This window comes from Ostrinia nubilalis, chromosome 10 (assembly GCF_963855985.1).
Source record: "Ostrinia nubilalis chromosome 10, ilOstNubi1.1, whole genome shotgun sequence".
Taxonomy (NCBI): Eukaryota; Metazoa; Arthropoda; class Insecta; order Lepidoptera; family Crambidae; genus Ostrinia; species Ostrinia nubilalis.
Window position 1 is genome coordinate 10,279,070 of NC_087097.1, and position 21,219 is coordinate 10,300,288.

The window sequence follows — 21,219 nt, forward strand, 5'->3', positions numbered from 1 at the left end:
GCATTTAAGATATACAGTACCTTTATAAAAGTGGCTTATCATAAAAACTCGCTTGGCAAATGACACACAATCGATACCTGATAACAGAAGCGCTTCGTGACATTTAGATAAGCACCTACGTTCTACCAAAAATCCAGTTTGCACCAGAACCAATCCGCACACGTTTTACAAACGTTCGTATCTTTGACATTACAACCTTTATAATTGCGAATGATACAAGTAGTCGTATTAGATAAATTATTATTTCTCCCGGCTCTTTGTTTATATTGGAGACCGAATAAATCTAGATTCAGCCAATTAAGGTGGTTCATGGTACAGTTGTAGAGGGCATTGACGCAAATAACCTGTGTCGTGATAAGAGAGGTCATTGGAGAAATTATAATTCGATTACTATCGGGTCAGATTAGCTCGTGTCTTATTTTTGTACTAATCAGTTTTATCAGGATACTATTACTAGATAAGCATAGGTACTATAGGTAATTAATGTTATATTGGGTATGTAGTAGGTACCTATTAATTAAATGTTGATTTAAATAAACTGTAGGTACCTATGTCGGTTACCAACCTATTCTCTGTCGATCGCTGCCGAATTTAGCCCAAGTTATTTTTATCCTAACCTTTTATCTTGTTTAGTCTAAAAAGCTACTTTTATTCGCGAAATAGGAGCATTATGAGTAATTAATAGTGGTTTTCGGAATACACAGAACAAAGAACTTCGTACCGTGTCATGTTCATCAGAAAAAATGCAAGACTCTAATTGTGAAAAAACTTTTCAAATTACGGTGCCTATTCAATACAAACTAACAAACAATCAACTCTTTTCTCCTTATAATATTAGTCTAAGTGTATTTTAAAAGTTAATACAAAGAACCCCCAAGTTTGGGCGAGATTCAGTAATATAAAAATGTCACGGATCTGAAATTAGTTCAAATCACGCGCAAGTATGCTGAAAAATTTTAATACTTACACGTTAATTTATTTGTGTGTTTAGATAGCACTACGTCTTTTACTAAAAGGCTTGACTAATAAGCTTTCCACGTTTAATTTTCAATGTTATTCAAATGAGACAAAGGGAATGACCATCGGAAAAACTCATTGTTAATTCTTTGCAATACCTATTTACATTTATCATTAAAAAATTGAATGTGACCCTCGCGTATTACCAAAGTCTAAGTAATGCAACAACTCACAGATTAGAAGAAATTAGCTTTTAGTTAGTTACTAGCGGCCGCCCGCGCGCGACTTAGTAGGTACGCGTGGATGCCGTTTTACCTCCATCTATCTTACGCGGTTTTTTCGCGATTTTTTCATACAAATGTTTTTTCCCGCGAACTCCCGTTCCCGTGGGAATTTTGCAATATCCTGTTGTAACTACAAGCTTTAAGTTTACTAAGGTACCTGCATGCCAAATTTCAAGCGTCTAACTTAAGCGATTTAGATTTTTCATACAAAAGGATTTTCGCGCTAATTCCCGTTCCCGTGGGAATTTCGGAAATTCCTTTCTTAGTGCTCCTCTACGGTACCTAAGCTACGTCCCTTCCAAATTTCAAGTGCCTACGTTTAGCCGTTTAGGCTGTGCGTTGATATGTCAGTCAGTCAGTCAGTTTCTCCTTTTATTATTTAGATAAACTACTAACCGTTGCATTTTTCAATATGCTTTCCGAGAAAATGGAAATAAATTAATCAACCTCAAAACTATGCAGAGTTACTTATCAATTGTTAGTCCAGTACTACTTGTACTCGCGCTCATCGCACTAACATCTTAGACGCAGGGTTCTAACCCGCAACCGCTGGTGTCGTCTGGTTATAGTAATAAGCCATAACAAATCTTTGTTTTGCTTATTTTCCGTGATTAAACAAAACACCTACCTAATTAATATTTAAACATTAGGTACCTAATTTAATATGTAATTTTTTTTTTACTCTATTTCAGTAGGGTTATCGAAAGGTGCGGGCTATAAGTAGTTCCTATTTCAAAATAAAACAAACAGTGGAAACTTACGACAATGTTTGTTTATTAAATTAAGGAGTTTATCTCCGAATTCGTCGCAAATTGTGATCATGCAGGCACATCATGAACATTTCAGTGCGGAGTGCAAATATGGCTTTTGCTCTTTCATATTTCATTAATATTTTTGTAAACATATTTGCACATCGTGCATGTAGGCATAAGTAAGTAGACATTCTTAGATTGTTAACAGAAACCAATTTAGGTTGATTGGATAAGTGGAACTGCCCTTGGGTGGGTCGAAAGTGCGTCACTGTCCAAGTGTATCATTCGATTATCATATTTGGGCGTGAAATACATAACTCTTATTTACTAACAAAGTAACTTCTATACTTCATTATGTCCTTCATAATGTTATTTTACGATTTACGTCACAGAAGTAAAGCTGACTTCAAAGGAGGAACTTTTGGAACTCTAAAACCATACCAAAGTTTGATTTATTTATTTCGTTTTGAATAGACCTTGATACTAAAGAAAATGTCGCAATAACGGGTATCTAAAGACCGTCTTCAGTATTCTCTTGGCATCTGGTATAATCTTTAGGTTGGTACAATGAACCCCAGGTCAATTAGCAATAGTTCGCAAGCCTCGAATTCTGAAATATTGAATAACAGTTCTACACCAAACACTATAGAATCAAGGCAGTCAATATTTTATCAAAAAATGTGTATTTTTACAGGCTTGAAACTGGTTTGAGTTTGAATGGAATCTTGAGTGTAGTTTCAGAATCTGTGCTTTAGCAGTGATCGCTCGTGATCTTCAAATCCATTTCATTTTAAGTATTTTTGTGGTTTTTTCTTGAAATATGATCTATTCAATCACAATTTCCTTATTTCTCTTGTCCAGTCTGCCCACAAACACGTGAATGGTACACGTGTCACAATAAATACATTCAAGTACAATTTAGCTCTATACATATTCTCACATTCATTATGTATGAAACTATGTAGGTACCTAGGTAGTCCTAGTGATAATACCTAAGTTTTCAATAATCAATAGAAACGACAAATTCTAAAATTGTCATTTTATATGTTAATAATTCGATTAAGCGTTTTCTAAAACTATAATTAATAGAGTATACAACTACTTAAAGTAGTACAGACTCGTCTACAAATACTTAGCTGCTAAATACTCTTTTAATATGTATAATGTACAAGTCACGTACGAGTGATTTTCATACCTTGTAACTGGATTTTATCCGAATATCACGTTTATGAAATCTATTTCTGTAATATTTGTGATAGAAAAGATCTACGTTTGCCAATTCACATCACGACAGACATGATGCGAGCAAGTAAAATACCAAAATCTCTTAGTTACGGCAGTTTTCAGTTCATAAAATTAGGGATACTTAGTACCTACTTGTAGGTCCTACAACACACTTATGTAATTACGTAAACATACCTACTTACTTCAATCTCTTTTAAATTTCAAATTAGTTACTTACTTAGGTACTAGGTACACAAGGGGGATTAATGAATTCTTTTCTTTTTAATGTTTAGAAGCAAGACCAGCTACGTGATTTCAATTTGCATTAAAATTAAATTGCATCAGAGCACGTGGCAAAAATTCCTTTAATTTATACAAGTGATCTACAGTTAGCATGAATTATATCGTTTTGCCGTGCCAAGGGCAAGTGGAGCACAGTTGTTGTTTGGACTTTGAATTGTAAATTAGTTTTTCAGGCAAAATCAATATTGGTGCCAACATTTTTAGTCAACATAAAAAGAAATGGGAAATTGAAAAAAAAATAACGACGCTAGAATCACATCACAATAAGTTGCACCACTTAAATTTTGACATTTATTTTTGACGTTTGTTATAGTTATAGTAAGATGGTGCAACCAAGCCTAAGTTTTCACTTAGGTATTTTTATCTTAAATGTCCGTATTCACAAACATTACTATGAGATCTCATAGTGCGCGTGGACGCACAGGGTGACACACGAACCAATCACAGAGCTCTATTCAACGCTGTTTGTTCGATTTGCTGCTTCACTTAAGCAAGTATCGTTTGTGAATATGAACGTTACATGGTTATTGAAGACATTGGCAGTTTTATTAGGTATGTAGGATTAATTATTTAATTGAATAAACATGAATATGCCAACATGTAGCAAGTATAAAAACAAATAGGTATCATCAAATAACCGAAAAACAGTCAGTCCTTTTAATTAATTAACGTAACTATTTTCTTTCCTTGACAAATGGCAGGTTTTAATTTCACCAATTTCTCCTTCAAGACCGTCTTGTATGAAACTAAAGGCTAAATGAAGTTTGCCAAATTAAAATGACTAGCCTTCAGAAGATTGCATGGACGAACAGTACGAACACTTCCCATATTCTTCTGAGTTCCTATGTTCTCCTATGTTCTTAAGCTACCTAACTATGCGTTACCTAAGTAACTACCTCGGAAGTTAGATTTTTATTTGACTTGATTTTATACAGATCGAAATGCTCCATCAAGATAATTTTCTGTCACCAAACTATCGAATAATAGACGTTTTTCATTTAAAGAAGTTACCTAACTTTATCTCTTGTAAAATTAACACCTAACAACGATATCCTTTGTCATTAATCAAACTAGTAGACCATTCGCTCTACAGCTTCATCGACATGTCTTTGTAACGATTATTATTTTGCAAATCTGTCATCGGACTCCGAGTCCGCTCCGCACCGGCATTTGGTCTCGTGTTTATAAAACATGGCTTCCTGGAACGGTGGGTGTCAGTAAAAATAAATGAATAATACGTAGCTGAGCATAGAAATTATATCATACCTGATACGTCTGAACAGTGCCGTAACTAGGGCGGTGCCAGCGGTGCCCAGGCACAGGGCGCAGACCCTGGAGGGGCGCAGAAATGACCAGACCAGTATCTAGTTTTGTTTCATGCATGGTAGTTAGTAGGTACATTTTGTTTTATTGCGAATATGGTGTAGACGCGCCCTCTGTACTATCTATATCTATAGGGCATTTTTCAAGCGATCTTGAAACAACAACACTTGTAAAGGTGGTTTTATATTTGTCTGATGTGTCGTGACGTGACGCGTCAGAACGGTATCGGTTTCATACATTTAGTACTAGCTGGTGCCCGCGACTTCGTCTGCGCAGGATTAGTATTTCGAACAATATGTTTATAAATTGTAGCCTATGTGTTATTCTGATGTAGGTATAAGATGATTTGATTTGATGATTTATTATTTGTTATAAAAAATGAGATTTAGCTATCAGTCATCGGTCTTCATGGAATGGTCAAAATTTCGAATTTAGGTAAATGATTGATGATCAATTGTATTCATTTTCCATCCATGAACAACCTTACACAATCGCTCCGGGCGCATAAAAGGCTAGTTACGGCACTGCGTCTGAAGCACGAGACGAACCGGATACTGTTGTTTTGCAATTTTATAAATAACCGTAGTAACCTTTGAACGGTTGCAATCTTGCTTTCATGATAGTAAAATATAGGTAGGTACATAGCTTGGCTGAAGTAAAAAATAACAATAAGACTCTACATCCAGTTTACTTTGCAAAGCATATTGAGCTATAAGGAAATATGGTGATTGATATTAAAATAAACACGTATGTTATACAAGTCGCCGATTTCTTTCAGTTGAACAAGTAATTAATTAGGAACAAAAAGAAAACACAACTAAATGTTTAATTAAATTAATGTCTTTAACATAAAATATGTAATGTGTTCACTGTTCATGCGAAATTACAAAATACGATATTCCGTATATTACTACATTAATTTACTCTTATTGGAAAGCTTTTGAAAATAAACCCTTATCTAATAATCCTGGGTTGCTTGGTAGAAGAGATCGCTAGCCTAAGGATAAGACCGCCTAAACTGCCCTGTGAGGTGTACAAGAATGAGCTACATACCTCTATCTTATCAGTATTACGCATTTCATAATGATTACAAATCTTTGATCATACACGAGAATTAGTAGGTACTGCCTAATACAGGTAATACAAGGCATTCGGCTAAAACAACACATTTTTTATCCTTAGCTTTCTCGTTGTAGACACACCACGAGACACTTTATCTCAGACAAATGTTTAATTTTTATCTGTATTTGTTTTGTTGATAAGAAACCGGTACATTGATAAAATTATGTCTTATCATCTGGGCATGTGAATTACGCGGAAACCAGTTTTAAGCTTTATCGCAGATTATCGACTCGTCATCAGATTTTGTAAAATTCCTAAATTCATCACTTAGGAATTATTGTTTTATCGTAAAATGTATCATGATGGATGACACATGATTTATGAGTTATTTTAATTACATAAACATGCATACTAATTATCAAGTGAATTGAGTTTTAAGTTTCATAATGTACATAATGTATTTTACTGCAATAAATAAATAAATGCGTTTTTTCCTCAGATCATAGAAGGGATCCCTTCTATGATGTGAGGTTTTTTCCATAACTGTTATGAATTGGTATGTCCTGTCCACCCACATACTACGTGGGATAACCAAGCCGTCGCCAAAATAAAAGAAGAAGAAGAAGAAGTACTACGTGGGGCACCTGCCTACTATTTTAGATATTACCTATAACTAAAAAAACCTTTGTTCCATAGGAAGTACGAGTATGTAAATATTATCATCAAAATGTGTGATGTAATTTGACATTTTGCTTTCCTGACCTCCCCTTAAGAGCAATATCTTAGAGAACGGAAAAGGAAGATCTTCAGAAGTCTTTTTCGATTTCTTTATAAACTGACAGCACCTTGAGTGTCCAAATGCACTTCCTGTTGGCAAGTCTACATAACTGACACTCTCGTTAAAATTTTAACATAAACTACTTAATCGAGAAAAAAAATTATCGATTTTTACTCGTAAACTTTCGCGTTACATGCTATCCTAATATGAATACGAGAAGCAAACTAATTAAAGAAACTTCAGGAAAATGAAAGTAATGAATAAAATGAATCTAAATGATATAGTTTCCACCGACTAAAACAAACAAATAAAATAATAATAATGCATTGGTAAAGAAAAATAAATATTTGAATGTGATTAAGTTATGACTATTTAATGAGGTCTTATCTAAGTATGTAAAGGAAAAGAAAGCTGTTTAATAGACTTTTACTGATACAAAGGCTAGTGTTTGATGATGACGACACATTTTTTCCAGTAGATACTTAGCTGTGTAAAGTAGAGCTTTAACTATTTTTTTTTATCATAACACGAGAGCTTTAGACAGACAGTGACACTGATGTATGGATGTATCTATGTAAGTTGACCATCTAATTCTATAGGAGGTAAGAGGTTGACCAGATTTTGAATTAGCGGACTATAAAAAGTATAAAATATCGTTAAAAAACAAACACATTGCTCTCATCTTCACCTGTATGATAATCACTGATTTCAGAAGCAGTAGGGTGGCTGAAGACCTTGAATAGCAAGTGAAATTACTACGAGCAACCGTGGACGTTTTGTTAGTGAGTTTGTGCGATCATGATCGATTGTTTGGGTGGACCAGTCTATAAATAGCCGAGGTCAATTCGTTATTTGAAATTCAAAACCATATTTTGCAGTTCTAGAAACTTTATCGTCAATTTATTTTCACCCGAAGCGGAAAATACTTGCCTTTTTTCAACAGTCGTGTTGATGTTTTCATTTCTGCAATAACACGAACTGCAGCTATCTTTTCTTGATGATTCATGTGTATTTTAAGAAAAATAAAATATTATACATTCTGTGATGTTTCCCAATCGTCGAAGAAAAAGGATGTAGATACCCTCTAGATATCATACGCTTCAGCTTTGACTGTTTATTGGGAAACTTACGCTGCAATTCTAGACTCGATAGAAAATTCTAGAACTTGATTGCAGATTGCAACGGCCGATGACAGGCTTCCTCGAAGTAAACATTATATTTTTAGCTCGACGACTTGCACTTACATGGCGCGATGGTTATAACTGATTCGTGGGTATCAACTTTCTGAGTGCATAAAATAATCCCTGACTCATTAGTGGGAATTGGTTTGGTAGATAGAAAATTGGGCTTAATTTATACAAGGCTTAAAGTGTAGTGGCAAATATTAAAAATCCCCAATCAGTATAACAGTTAGTGATTGGATGAAGGGGGATCAAGCCCTTTCTTTGGCTCTCCTAAGTAACTATGTGCCCAATGATGGAACTGCAATGACTGACTGAAATGATAATGATTTCAAATTCAATATTTTTCATGAGTAATATTTTTGTTGATGGATTGTATGTAGCACAGTGCCATATAACCCAACCCTGAAAGAAATCCTTTCGTTCCAAACTAACAGGTATTGTCTGAAATTTTTTTTCATTAGATTTTGTTATGTAGAGTCATGGTGTAAGCCCTGAAAATTGGAAAAAATAAAACAACACAGAGTTTAATTTAGTTCTTTGCGAATTGCTGCCAACTTAATACTTTAATTTAAGGTCAATTAATATAATTACTTCATTTATTAAATCGAATCCTAATGTATTGAATCCTTATTATAATAAGGTAAAATTTCGGGTATTTATTTGTTGATAAACCTAATTATCACTGACGTAATTAGCGTAGTAGAATTATTAATATTATTTTATTTCCCTAACTGAATGCTTTTCATTTGATGAAGAGGTTTATTGTCAATACTTATCCAGAAGTTTTAGAATTCATTTTATATTTGAATTTATGTCAGTTATTTTTTTTTATTTGCTGAAGTAATTTAAAGTAACCTTATGGTTAGGTAGGCTAGGCTACCTCAGTTATTTCTTAGATAGGTAAGTAAAATGAATGGAAGCCATTCACTGATTTTTGTTTTAAAAAAGATTTGCTTGTTCCTCCTACATGTTAATAAAGTGTACAATTTTGTCGATCGTTAATAGCAAGGTCACTGCATGTTTAAATTAATGACTAAACTATAATATTTGAATAATAGATATTGAATAATGTTTGCTATTTGACTAACAAAATGTTCACACTATTATGTTGAAAATGTGGCAAATACGGAACTGTACAGATCTTCTCCATTGTACCACTTTTTCGATCCACGGAAATTAAAATTAGGGCGCCTTAGTTAAAATTAGATAGTAACAAATATGTGGGTAGGTATAGCCGATAGTTAAAATATAACGCGAGTGATATCAACAGTTTTATTTATAGTCTATTGAAGTTACATAAAAGCTTTTAGCACATCAAATGGCCATGCTGTTTGACCACAGCTGAGGTTGCACCACGTTGCACCCCCTGAACTTTGGTCGGAAAAGAGGACAGTGACGTCACGACGTTTACTTGCAGCGTATCGATAGCCTCGGCGCATGCGTAACCCCCGCGTCTGTGTGCGTGCGTGTCTGGCGGAGCACGCGGCCCCTGCGTGTCCTACCGCCGTCTCTTTCTCATCTCATATCGTCATCCTCCTCCTGTACGCGACTCGCGCTTGGCTCGGGGAGCCCCGCTGATTCAAGTTTAAAATACCTCCATAGCTGCACTAACCCTCAGTTGTGCTCCGACTGCGGTACAGTACACGTCTGAAAACCGTGACACGTCGCTGTAAACATTGTGATTTTTTGTATTGTAGATTTTGTGGAAGCAATTGACAACCTGATTTTCCTGTGTCCGCCACAGCTGTCTTGAATAAATTATTTGACATTTTGGTAAGTTGACTAAAATGCATGAAATGAATTTTATTCATTGGGTTTTCCTTAACGGTAAAATTTACAGTTGCTGTTATCAGTATGAATTTATTTAATGCTGTAGCCGTTAGTATTAAGTTTAACAGTATTCCATAAGGACACCCTATATTATAAGAAAACGCTGAATCGATTTCAGTAGTTGATTAAAAGCGAAAGAAATTGAAAAGTTTTTAAGAATGATGTTCAATGAATAGTAGAATGTTATAGAAATTTCTGGTTATTCAGCTAACGGGGCGAGCGCAGCAAATGGCCGACTGCACGGACTAGCCGCTTTCTCCCTCGAGCTGGGTTGGGCGACTTTGTCGATCACTTTCGTTTCTTCTAATCACCTAATTTGTTAGGAATCTATTTCCAAACATCGATAACAAGCGATTGCGGATCATTAGTACAACAATATCACGTGCGGTTGAATTTGGATTACCGATTTATTATATAAATAGTAATATTCATAATCGTTTTTATGCCTGGATGCACACATAACTTACGACTAATTTCAGTATTAGTCATTTACCGAACGTCATATAGTTCTTCAGACGTTATTAGTGTTAATAACTTCAACAAAGTTTTTAAAACTTTGTCCAAAGTCTCAGATTCGATGTTCCAGTTTCGAGCGTTACAACATTCACTGCTTTATCTTTTAAAGCTTCCGCAATACTTTTTGTATAGAATTAGTTTTGACACAGATCATTAAATGGTCCCAAAGTAGTCTGCAAAAGGGCTGGTCTCTCGGGATATGCTAAGAAAATGGTCTTTAAAATTTCCTTGAAATTCTGCATAACATAAAAACATGAAACATTTATGAGAGATTAATGAAATTCCTCTACAATTTCTTAATTCAAGAACTCATAAATAGTTGTCCGAAATTCAACTTGTACATGTGGGAACTAAAACAGGTATCTGCCTAGATGCCCAAAAAGGTTTTTTGTATTTTACCTGCTGCATTGAAAGCGCATAAGGACAAGTTTTTGTTGCCTTTCTGCTTGCCTTTGTCCTTTACCTTGGCTGTCAATAACAGTGACTTCCCTTTTGTAGAGTTTCGAAAATTCTGGACTAGAGAAATTCTGGAATACCTACTGCTATTACCAGCATTAAAAATTGGTTGTAATAAAATTTATTATTACAGGGAGATCTGATAACTAAATTAAAAAAAGATTTGCCAAAAAGCTTAATGGTCAAAAAATACTGTTTGTTGCACACTACATAAAAAATCACAAGAAACATTAATATTGAACGGAACAATTGAGCCGGTATAGTCGCTTGGAAGCGATTTCTTCCAGACGACAGGTTTAATAATACCTAAATAGAATCACAACTAAGCTCACTTAAACTGTAATAGTAGTTTAATCCAGACAAACCAAAACATTATAAAATGAAATGGTCATGGAAAATTCCATTGACTGAACTTAAAGGAACATTTTCAGCTGTCCCGTTTGACGTCACGTCTGCGACTAGGTATTGACTCAGCTGACTTCCGAGGTCAACGATCGAGAGCTAGGAACTTTATATTGTTAACCAAATCAATGAATAATTGACCTTATTTATATCAAATCGGAAATCGCATTTTATGCGCTATTTAAAGACAGGCCACTAGATCAATAACCTGTCGGCACACTTTGTACAGTCGACATCATAATGAGACTACAATTTTGTTGCAAAATCGACGTTAATACAATCAAAACTTGATTTGGTGTCAGTACTTGTAAATTTTCCAAAGTGAGCTTATGATGCAAAAAGAGAGACTTACATTTTTCTTTCCATTGTCAAACAGACTGAAAAACCAACTTCTCTACCAAGATGCTCGCTAGCCCAGCTATGGAACTGCAGACTGAGGAGACCCCATTGGCTCTGCAACGCCTGTGGAACCTGACCCGCGCTCGCTTGGCTGGAACCTCCACTGCATTGGATGAGGAGCCAGCCCTGGTGGAATCTTTACCGTTTGCTCAGGTTAGTGGTCAGAAAGTTCTGGAATGTACAAACAGGTCCTCTTACAGGTCAGCCATGACATTTAACTAAGCTAGTAGTTGCAGCAGAGTAGCGGAAAACTCGTGAGGCTTAAAAGTTACATTATAAAATTAAGAACCTAACATATAATAAGAGTTCGTAGCTATTGTACCGATTGGATTAAGCAGAAGATATTTTCCAAATGACGTATTTTCTTCGTTTTCTTTTCATTCGGTAGCTAGAAAATTCAATGCGGCATGAAATTAGTTTTTTTGCCCGAAAAGATCTTTTAGAAAGCCATTATATTTTACACTAGAGCAACTTACAGCTAGTCATTGATTAACGTAATTAATAACAAAATAGCGCCAATTATAAGATTCCGCTTTTCTTCTAAGCACATAACCATCTTATAAATTTTATTAAATACGAAGTTGAAACAGAAATATCTAAGTGCAATAGGCTGGTATCTGTAACTTATGGGTACGGGTAGTAACCATCATATTATGAATTCGTAATACATGTATATTATTATAATTTATATTTTTGATATTGTTCATTTGCGTAGTTCTGTGACAAATAAGATTACACAGTTAGAGATAACACAAACCTTTTATAATATAATAGATGCCCTTCAACGACAAGAACCTTCAACGAATTTAAAATTTATGATCAGGAAGTAAGACCTACTGCCGCGTTATTTATTTAATAATATTTAAGATTTCTTAAATCTTTTGTAGTAACTGTATCACAAGATCTTTTTTCTGGGCTACGAGAGTGAGTAGAAAAATTTACTAGAACGAAAAAAGTCTTATGAAAAGACACAGAGTTCACAATAAATGTAGAGTTAAGAATTTATCTATAAGTGTTACCTAAGGACACGGGTTTCATTTTTAATATAGGTACATTGTTTGATAGAGCATTTTCATGGAATGGATAACGATTTCTAAGATTTCGAGCACAGCTAGTAATCAATATTATTGATCGTTTGACTGAAACGAGTCAAGGTTCTGTCTGCCTAGTGTCCTACTTTCTTATCAAAATATTTATTATTGCACACATCCTTATGACTGAGTCTTGTGATGATTTATTGGTTGCTTAATGTATCGTCTTCAATAATATTATAAAGACCTTTGTACGCGGTAATCACTGCTACCGTAATTATACCAATGTCAACTACGATTTATTTTAATACACTTTATTAAGATAAAACGTTATTTATAAGAATTTGATTGAATGACGAAAACTCAACTCTTATCACATACATAACGTAGGTGTAACTAAAATGGAGAAATAAATTTATTTATTGCACGAGGTCACAGAAACTAGACTCTTTTTCTAAGTTTATATTTTTGTAAAAGATGAACCAGTGCATGTCCACTTGAAGTTAAGAAATTAATCATGGTTATTCTAATTATAACATTTATCGCATCGTCTAAAATACAAATTTTATTTCAGGAACCCGAAGGAACACCAAAGCCTTTTATCCCAGTTCCCAGCGACTATGAAAGCGATGGTGAAGAGGCATTCCCTGAGCTGGAAATACCAGTAAGTAACAATCGATAAATTGTAGCAATTAATTTCTTCGCGGTCAGTGGAATTGTTGGCTAATTAGTGAAATTGTTTTGGCTTTCAACGATAACTCGCGGATGTTTACCGAGTCCACGGCAAATGTGTCACTCGATACGACACACCCCCGATATCGATGTTGCGTTATTAATGAATGTCAGCGTCATGACCCCCGCTGACAAACATATATTACGAACAATACACTCAAACAAGGCTTGATAACGCTAAGTAGAGTAGCAATATAGTTCTATAAGTAGAAACAGTAGATATTAGCATTGCTTCCTTTGATTGAGCACTTGTTCTGCTTCATTTGACCGCCCATTCAGAGAGTAAGGTCAACAACATTGCAGATCTTATACGGGCTCGCTGTTTGTCTATTTTTTGGGGATTTTAACCTGAATAACCTTTATGGAGGTTAACAATATGCACAAAAAATAATTGCTCAGGTCAAACAAAAATAAATTTGTGTAACTTTGTTTGCCTTAATGATCAACATTTCGGTGATTTCACTATCGAAATTATTCACATGCTCCGAAAAATCTGGCAAACGTCTAGAGTTGTAACGAATTTTACGAATTCCTAAATCACGTGTAGGTACTCACGGGGGCTTGGCCTGGTCTGATTTTAGTTGTACGTAGGCGATTGCTTTCGTAAATCTGCCTCCCGTAAAGAATCTGAATAGGTACTGAAAATAGGATGAAGAAATACGTATAAATAGCACACAATCCATCTCCCGGGCGGACTTTGCCCCGCCCCAACTAGTCAACAAATCAAGAGCAATTTGCGAATCACAGTAAATAGGTATCTTGCCTGGATTGACGCAACTCCTGTAATAGATTTGTTTACTGGACTGCAATTTAAGAAATCATCCTTCAATTGGTCAGTTAAAAGTAATTGGTTGGTGTCGCGTCTCGAGCGTTGCCTTTCTTTTTTTATTCACACTAAAACTTTGTTGCCGAGGACATAGTGAACTGTTACTTCAGTCGTATCACTGAGGCGACTATCCTTCCGTCCTTTCTCTAGATGCAGTTATATCCTAAAGTTATATCCTACTATATTACAGACATAATATTATTTAGTGATCTTAGCGACAATAGAGCTTTCATAACACGCAAAAATGTTCGTCATTTGTTATGACATAACTTTTACGATGTAAAGTATTCTACTTGGCAAGAGAAGGGACAACAGTCATGACGTGGACTTATACTTCTGCCAAGTAGGTGTTTCAAACTTCCCTTATTCTATTCAGCAGCGGCTCGCCGCCTGGTCATTGTACTTATTTAAATATAATCATTATCGGAAATTAAAAATGATTTCCGATGTTTGTGAATTTGATGACTGCGAAGAGTGTGATGGCTACTGCTTAGAAATTGTCGAAGTAGGGATTACTAGTTATTCTTTTATAGTTTTTTTGGCGGAATAGTTCAAGGAAGTGTACTTTCAGGAACAACCGGAGGTGCTAGCAAAGGGTTACTGGACCCAAAGTGGACGTGATAAAGAGGTTTTGTTGGACGCAAGTTTGCTCGGAGATGTGCCCGCTGTATACCGAGTGCCGCAACCGGCGCCATACCAGATGCCAGTCATAGGGGTGTACATCGACCCCCGAGTCAGAACTGGCTTCAGATACAAAGTTAGACCGATGCAGGTGAGAAGAGTAATTTGTTTAAACCTATAAGCTGTCGTAACACCGTCTCACACGCAGGGCTGTGGGGAATCGTCGCAATTTTATTTTGCCTATCGAAAGAAGTGTTGATGATTGCAATCTGAAATAATAATAAATGCAATCTTCCACATTTCGATCAAATTATTTCTTGAGTAAAAACCAATAATTCAGCGACTATTCTCCACAATTAAATTGAATGTCGCTTAGTCATCGAAGAAAATATAAACTCTATCACAATTTCGCTTTTGTACCTATCATCAATGTGAAGCTTCCATTGGAACCCAAAGAAAAACTACGAAGATCCATATAAAAAATCGTGCAAAATTTTTCTACTGAACTGCAAAAGAAACGGCTATTGAAAATACAAAATATTAATTATGAAATGAGATTGGACATTAGAGCATCCTTTGAAAATTTGATGAAATTACTTACCTACCTACAGTAATTTTAGGAGTAATTTTATTTCTTATTGCAATAAATTTTGAGTTTTGAAATTCCAAGAATAATAGTTTGAAATTTTCCCACTTATTTTAAAAAAAAAAAATGAAAATAAGTCGATTGTGGTTGCTTTCAGGACATTTTTGCAAGGTATAATTTTCAGAACCAAATGGATGGTGAGTGCTTCACATCTTGCAAATATGTTCATGAACTAAGCGAATATTCTTGAAACACTAATCAAATTTTGATATTTTTATGGACTAACAAATCAATCGAAATATCTAGTTTGGAAAACAGAAAAAAAGAATCTTCGCCGAGTTTCTTAACGTGCAGCTACAATCGATAAGTCTGTGCATGTTAATATTATTTTAACAATAATATTATGACATGTTAATTTACAGCGTGAGGTTGTCATATTTTTACGTTTTATTACTATTTAAATGGATAATTCTGGTATCTTTCACGGTCGTAATTTTTGTATATAAACACTTTTTTGTAACCGTTTAAATTGATCAATTGTAATGGCAGCCTTACGTTTAGGTAATTTTGTTCCAATCTCCACTTCTATTAAAGAATCAAAAGTCCAAGCTCACTTCTTATGAAATTGCTAGCCTGATTCAGCAGTTCAGGACAATTGGTCAGAATAGTTAGTCGCGTTAGTTCAGTGAGTAGCGGTGTCCGTTGCTGAAATTTACAGATATAAAATATCACCAACGACCAACACTGTTCACACTGTGTTCGTATTGGCTCTATGCACTTGTCGTGTAGGCGATGGTATGTGGATCGTCCAGTTTTTCAGAACCTCGCCCAGAGCGGCGTTGATACAAACCACGAGAAAGCTTGCAGACACGAGGTCGAATCTGACATACTGGCTGGCAGCATGTTATGTCTCAAATAGGTAAACCATAAGTATCATTCACTAGGGCGTTCCGCCAATCATATTATATGTTCTGTACAAATCAAATCATTGTGAGCATGTAATGATTGTTTTCGAAATCATCATTCATAATTTCAATGGGAACCAAAACAGTATCTACATGCTAATATTACAATTTTGAATTAATGATTGGAAAAATGATCATCACATCGGTCACAATTCACAATTTTCAAACAATATAAAATAATAAGAGAAGAGAAAATAAAAAAAAAATGTAAGTTAATAATTAAAAAAAGATTTGGATATGACAATAATGAATGAAACAGAAAATAATGTAAGATATTACTTGTACATGAATGAAAAATAAAATTATAATACAGTTTGGATATTGAGGAAAAAATATTTTGAAGTTGGGAGCAGAGGTCTTTATTAGTTCTTTATGATTTCAGGCTCTGGATGCACCCCCACTATCCGTGAAACCAAGATACTTGTTCGGAGGGAAGGCCCTCACACTGCAATCCATTGGCCGTGGTTTTGCCAGACGCCTCACATTTGAACCTCTCAATTCTACACTGAATGACAATGACAACTATTTCTGGACTGACTCCAGGCCAGAAGGATTTGTGTTTGAGATTGAGGCTGTATCCATTGGCGACAAATTCACCATCTATGATGCTAACCACGAACCTCAAGGCACCCTGGAGGTGGTCCAACAGCAGGTAATTATATCAACAATCTTTATCACATCTTACAGAGATTTCATAAAACCTGATATTAATGAACTCTTATTTTTGTTTGCAGAAGAATCAGGTTGAACTTGACCAGAAGATATTTGACGACGGATCAATTGAGAAGAAAGTTAAAATCAACACACTTTGCAAAGTAGAGTGGTACGAAAATGATGGGGCAACAAAATTGGTTCCTGTTACTGGCGTGGCTCTATTGAAGAAGGGCCGTGGAAAAGCCAGTGTTACCAGAGTAACCAACGTTGCCATTGGCATCAAGCAGCTCAAGAAGGGCTACGAACTCAAGCCTGGCATTGAATCTTCCTCCAGGAGAATCTCCGTAAATGGTGGTGATATCAAAGACATTCCATGCCAATATTGTGTGGTGGGACTTGAGAGATACGAACTCCCCGTTATTGGTAAATATTTTCATTCAGACTATATTGTGATCAATCTTCTTTTAAGTTTAAGACAATAAGTATAATCCTTGTTATTATTTCAGGCACTTTTGTGGATCCTCGCATCATTCCTGGTTTCTACTACCGCGTGCGTCCCGCTGGCAGCAGACGCCATCTCTTTGAAGGACGCAGTCTCCTGCTCCAGTCCGTCGGCATGGGCTACGGAAAGCGCATCACGTTCAAGCCCGACACGTTGAACGCCCCAGAAAACTATTTCTGGTCCGACTCCCATCCAGAGGGCATTGGCATGGAGACCCGCGCCATCCATCCTGGCATGAAATTCACAGTTTCTGGAAATGGGGTAAGCACAATAAATTAGTCTCATAACTTTCACGTTCTACAATATTTGTGATATTCACAACATACCTAGTTTTTGTCAGGATGACACATGTCTGATAATATTTTGCTAAAAAAAACACAACTGGCGCCGCTGCGTATTGTTATTTACTTATTCCATAATGATTTTTGGCAACGCAACAATTTCTAATTGCATTTCTCGTTGGCAGTTGGCCAGGTTAAATCGGTAACAGCCTTGGCAGTTCATCTGGAATCTCGTGCGCGTATTTATATTAAATGGTTGTTTATTTTCTTTACAGGGTCTTTTGGGTGAGGCGTGTGTCTTCAGAGCCGATTTGCCGCAAGTGGAAGAGAAGACTGAATATGTGGACGTGCCGGGGAAGCGTGGAAAGGCAGTCCAGAAATATGTCCACGTTGACGTCACATGCCACGTTAAGCTCGCTACAACTGGAGGAGGCTCGGTAGACTCTGAGGTGCACTTGATGAAGGTGTCTGGTGTGGCGCTCCTGCGCAAAGAGCCTGGTCAATCTACCGCCAAACTTGTGAAGGTGTACAACGTTGGGTTAGACTCCCAACTGAACCTGCTGTTCGCGCACTCACAGACCGAGCTCACGTTCCACCCTCTGCCCTAAATACCTTCCGAGCCTCGAATGGTGCTACAGCACTGTGGCGATGAATGCTCACAATAATGTGTTGTAGTGCCAAAAAAACCTACCTGGCGCGACAGTGGCTCCGTCAAATGCTAACCGAATTGGTCACGAGTTTGCAACCGATGGAAGGTCAATTAATGCGTATATTGCAGCTGGCGAATCGGTTGTAGACTTGTTTCGGCTGCATACAGAGTTGTTTGCGAGCTGTCACATCAAAGCTCAGGAATATTCCAACACGCTATCATCACCGTTGAAGGCTACTGTAGATGAACAGTAGCGACTCCAAACGTAGAGCTACCTAATAAAGTGGTAGAAACCCATCTTCTTTACTTTTGCCTACATAGTTTACGTCCTTTTAAATTGTAATAATTTGTCAGTATTCCCGTTAACTATTTTTGTTGTAATTCTTATAATGTATCATGTTAGTCTATTGGAGAGAATGTAAAAAAGACTAGAAGTAGACACCCTGTATTTTGATTTAAATTAATCCAGAAAGCAAAGTTTTTGTAATTCAATTCCAATTGTTTTCTGAAAATAAATAAAAAAATATTTGTTGATTAATTAATGTTTCCTACATTGTCTCGAATATTGTGTATTAAGTTCTTTTAAATTAAATGATTATATATTTTATTATGTCGTTTATTTTATAACCTATTATATTTTGAGAAAAAAATTCTAAATTAAAATAACACAAAGACAAATAAAAGAAGCTGCTAAATTGGGGTTCATGAAGCTCTTATAAATAATTCGAAGACACAACTCCTTTAAAAATACCATTTAACCCTGAACATGCTATATGAAATGTTACTGAAAAATTCCACGTAGGTCTTTATTTGTGAATAATAAAATACGGCGTATAAAAGACGAACTTAATGCCATATGGCATCTCTGCCAGCCACCCAGTTTTTACCCATTATTGCTTTGACACAATAAAATAATTTCTACAAAAAGTGTAAAAAGAAGGAAATGAAATTGGATTATTGATTATTATGTATGATTATAATCATAGGCAGGCATGTATCAGATGGTCTATTTTATAAGGCTATATTATTTTATCTTTGCGCCATCTTAAGAAAACTCCCCTATTTACTTCCTAACCAAATGAAAAACTATATAAAGTAAACATTTACATCTAGATGTCGCTACTGGGTTAAAAAATCCAGTTTCGAAGGACCAGAAATGTTTAAGGATCTATAACTGTAGGTGGCAGTACTGAGCAGTACGTAGTTCACCACAGCGTAGTTAGATGTCGGTAGTTCGTAAATAGCTTTTATGAGTTCAGTGCCTCTCTAGCCGGGCTAGTGAGACTGTACCGAGTGAAGTTTAGCGGGAATACTCGACCGGCGAACGGCGACCACGCTGGGGGTCTATCGCACCCGCCGAGACAACTCTTTCTACGAAAATCGCGATGTGTAAATAAACTTGTAACAAGTGATACAGTGCGGCGACACGATTTAACAACCGAAATAACCGACGAACGTTTTACACGATGGCTCTAAAAGTTGTGTGCGGTGGTGTTTTATTTTTGTGCATTTTACATAGTGCCGCTAATTTCAATCTAGAGCCGAGGATTCCCGTCATAAAGTTCGGAGAGACTGGCTCTTACTTTGGATTTTCTGTTGCTGAACATCAGTCCGTGAACAGTACGCATGTCACTAGTTGGTGAGTATTTGTTTTGGATAATGAAACTAATCTTGGAGTAATAGGAGGGCAATGATGTCATATGCGAAGGTCGCCTCCCATATGTTTTGTATCGGGCCGTAGATCTAAGAACGTTGCGCTACAAGAATATTGTATTGAAGTGTGATATCACAATTATCAGAATGTGCGGCTCTTATCAGAAACAACGAAGCCATTGTGTTACTCGGCTGAATTTATTCGTTTGATACCGACTTGCTAAGTTAGTATTACAGTCGTGTACTAAGGAAAGTGAAGAGACGTTATCATTATTTAAGAATTAGCAAGAAATTATTCAGTTATAAGATATTAACTTTTTCTCTACAATGATATTAAAATAATGCTACGTTGCACGTTTCAATACTTGAGAAACTTCTACACATTGTTGCGATTGTAAAATTTTGCTTAAATAGCCATAAATTCTCTACAGTTCGAGAGAGGTGATAAATCAACAAGTTTTTCTGTTAGGCACTTCACGTAACCGCACTTATGAAAGTGACAATGCTCTTGTACAACATTGTAAAGTTTAGACTGGACAATAGCACCGTCTGAGCCTCAGAGTTGAAGTGACGGACAAAAAACCTCCGGATGTAGAGTCTACCCTCTACCTGTGAAGTTTGACAACAAACCTCTCGCGCACAACTTAAAATTACTCGGATGTTAATTAAACTTTTTATTAACTTCAGAAAGTATTTCACTTGTCGAGCGATTTAATGGTTAATTAAATGATATTTTTACTTTATTTAATCAGATAAACGCACTTACATTGAACACTTGTTACGATTTAAACAAAAATTAATATTATTTTGCATTGTTACAAGAACAACTACCTAGCTCTTTCATGTTACATAATAAAACTCTAATACCTTAATAAAGTTTACTTTACCGATCGTGTAGAGTCGTAAAGTGGATTTTAATAACCTTGGCTCAATTTTTATTTAGACTACAGGTAGATAGATACTAAGCTTTACCTAAGCCTAGATTGTGAAACTCGCAACGTTAGGAATTAATCGTCTAGTACTTAGATTTGCATACTTTTCCTATAAATCATTCCGGTAATTTTGGTGTAGCGATATCAGTTCTATCTGTAGTTGTTTGCCTGCAATTATGGATCCAGCAAATGTAGAGACAGTAAGAAATATCGTTTTGTTCATTTATGTGTGCGAGGTCAATAAATTCTGATTTTAATAAGATATTTTTTGGTATTCAATGCAGAATTCGTTAGCAATGTGACACTATATTGGCGGC

General features: G+C 35.8%; 2 protein-coding genes across 4 annotated transcripts in view; both read left to right on the top strand.

Moving 5' to 3' along the window:
- The first annotated feature begins 9,468 nt into the window (after window positions 1–9,468).
- LOC135075168 (uncharacterized) lies at window positions 9,469–18,924 on the top strand. 2 transcript variants are annotated; one of them, XM_063969521.1, is made up of 8 exons: window positions 9,469–9,640; window positions 11,448–11,623; window positions 13,076–13,165; window positions 14,631–14,831; window positions 16,614–16,883; window positions 16,966–17,308; window positions 17,392–17,648; window positions 17,944–18,924. In XM_063969521.1, the coding sequence occupies exons 2-8, from the start codon at window positions 11,474–11,476 to the stop codon at window positions 18,274–18,276; spliced, it is 1,644 nt and encodes a 547-aa protein (XP_063825591.1). In that variant the 5' UTR covers window positions 9,469–9,640; window positions 11,448–11,473; the 3' UTR covers window positions 18,277–18,924. The 2 variants fall into 2 exon arrangements, with proteins under 2 accessions (XP_063825591.1, XP_063825592.1); XM_063969522.1 differs by lacking the exons at window positions 9,469–9,640; window positions 11,448–11,623; window positions 13,076–13,165 and adding an exon at window positions 14,462–14,564.
- Window positions 18,925–19,620: 696 nt separating this feature from the next.
- Window positions 19,621–21,219, top strand: part of LOC135075170 (integrin alpha-PS1) — a 95,942-nt gene continuing 94,343 nt past the window's right edge. The window contains exon 1 of one of the 2 annotated variants that reach the window (XM_063969527.1): window positions 19,621–19,956. In XM_063969527.1, coding sequence (XP_063825597.1) covers window positions 19,784–19,956 — 173 coding nt within the window. In that variant the 5' untranslated portion in view covers window positions 19,621–19,783. The remainder of the gene's footprint in view (window positions 19,957–21,219) is intronic. The other variant, XM_063969528.1, reaches the window with a different exon arrangement.

Excerpts from the sequence above, each read along its gene's own strand:
- LOC135075168 (XM_063969521.1), top strand. The coding sequence starts at position 11,474 with ATGCTCGCTAGCCCAGCTATGGAACTGCAGACTGAGGAGACCCCATTG. Across the intron at positions 11,624-13,075 it reads AATCTTTACCGTTTGCTCAG|GAACCCGAAGGAACACCAAA; the intron begins GTTAGTGGTCAG and ends ATTTTATTTCAG. Across the intron at positions 17,649-17,943 it reads TCACAGTTTCTGGAAATGGG|GGTCTTTTGGGTGAGGCGTG; the intron begins GTAAGCACAATA and ends TTTTCTTTACAG.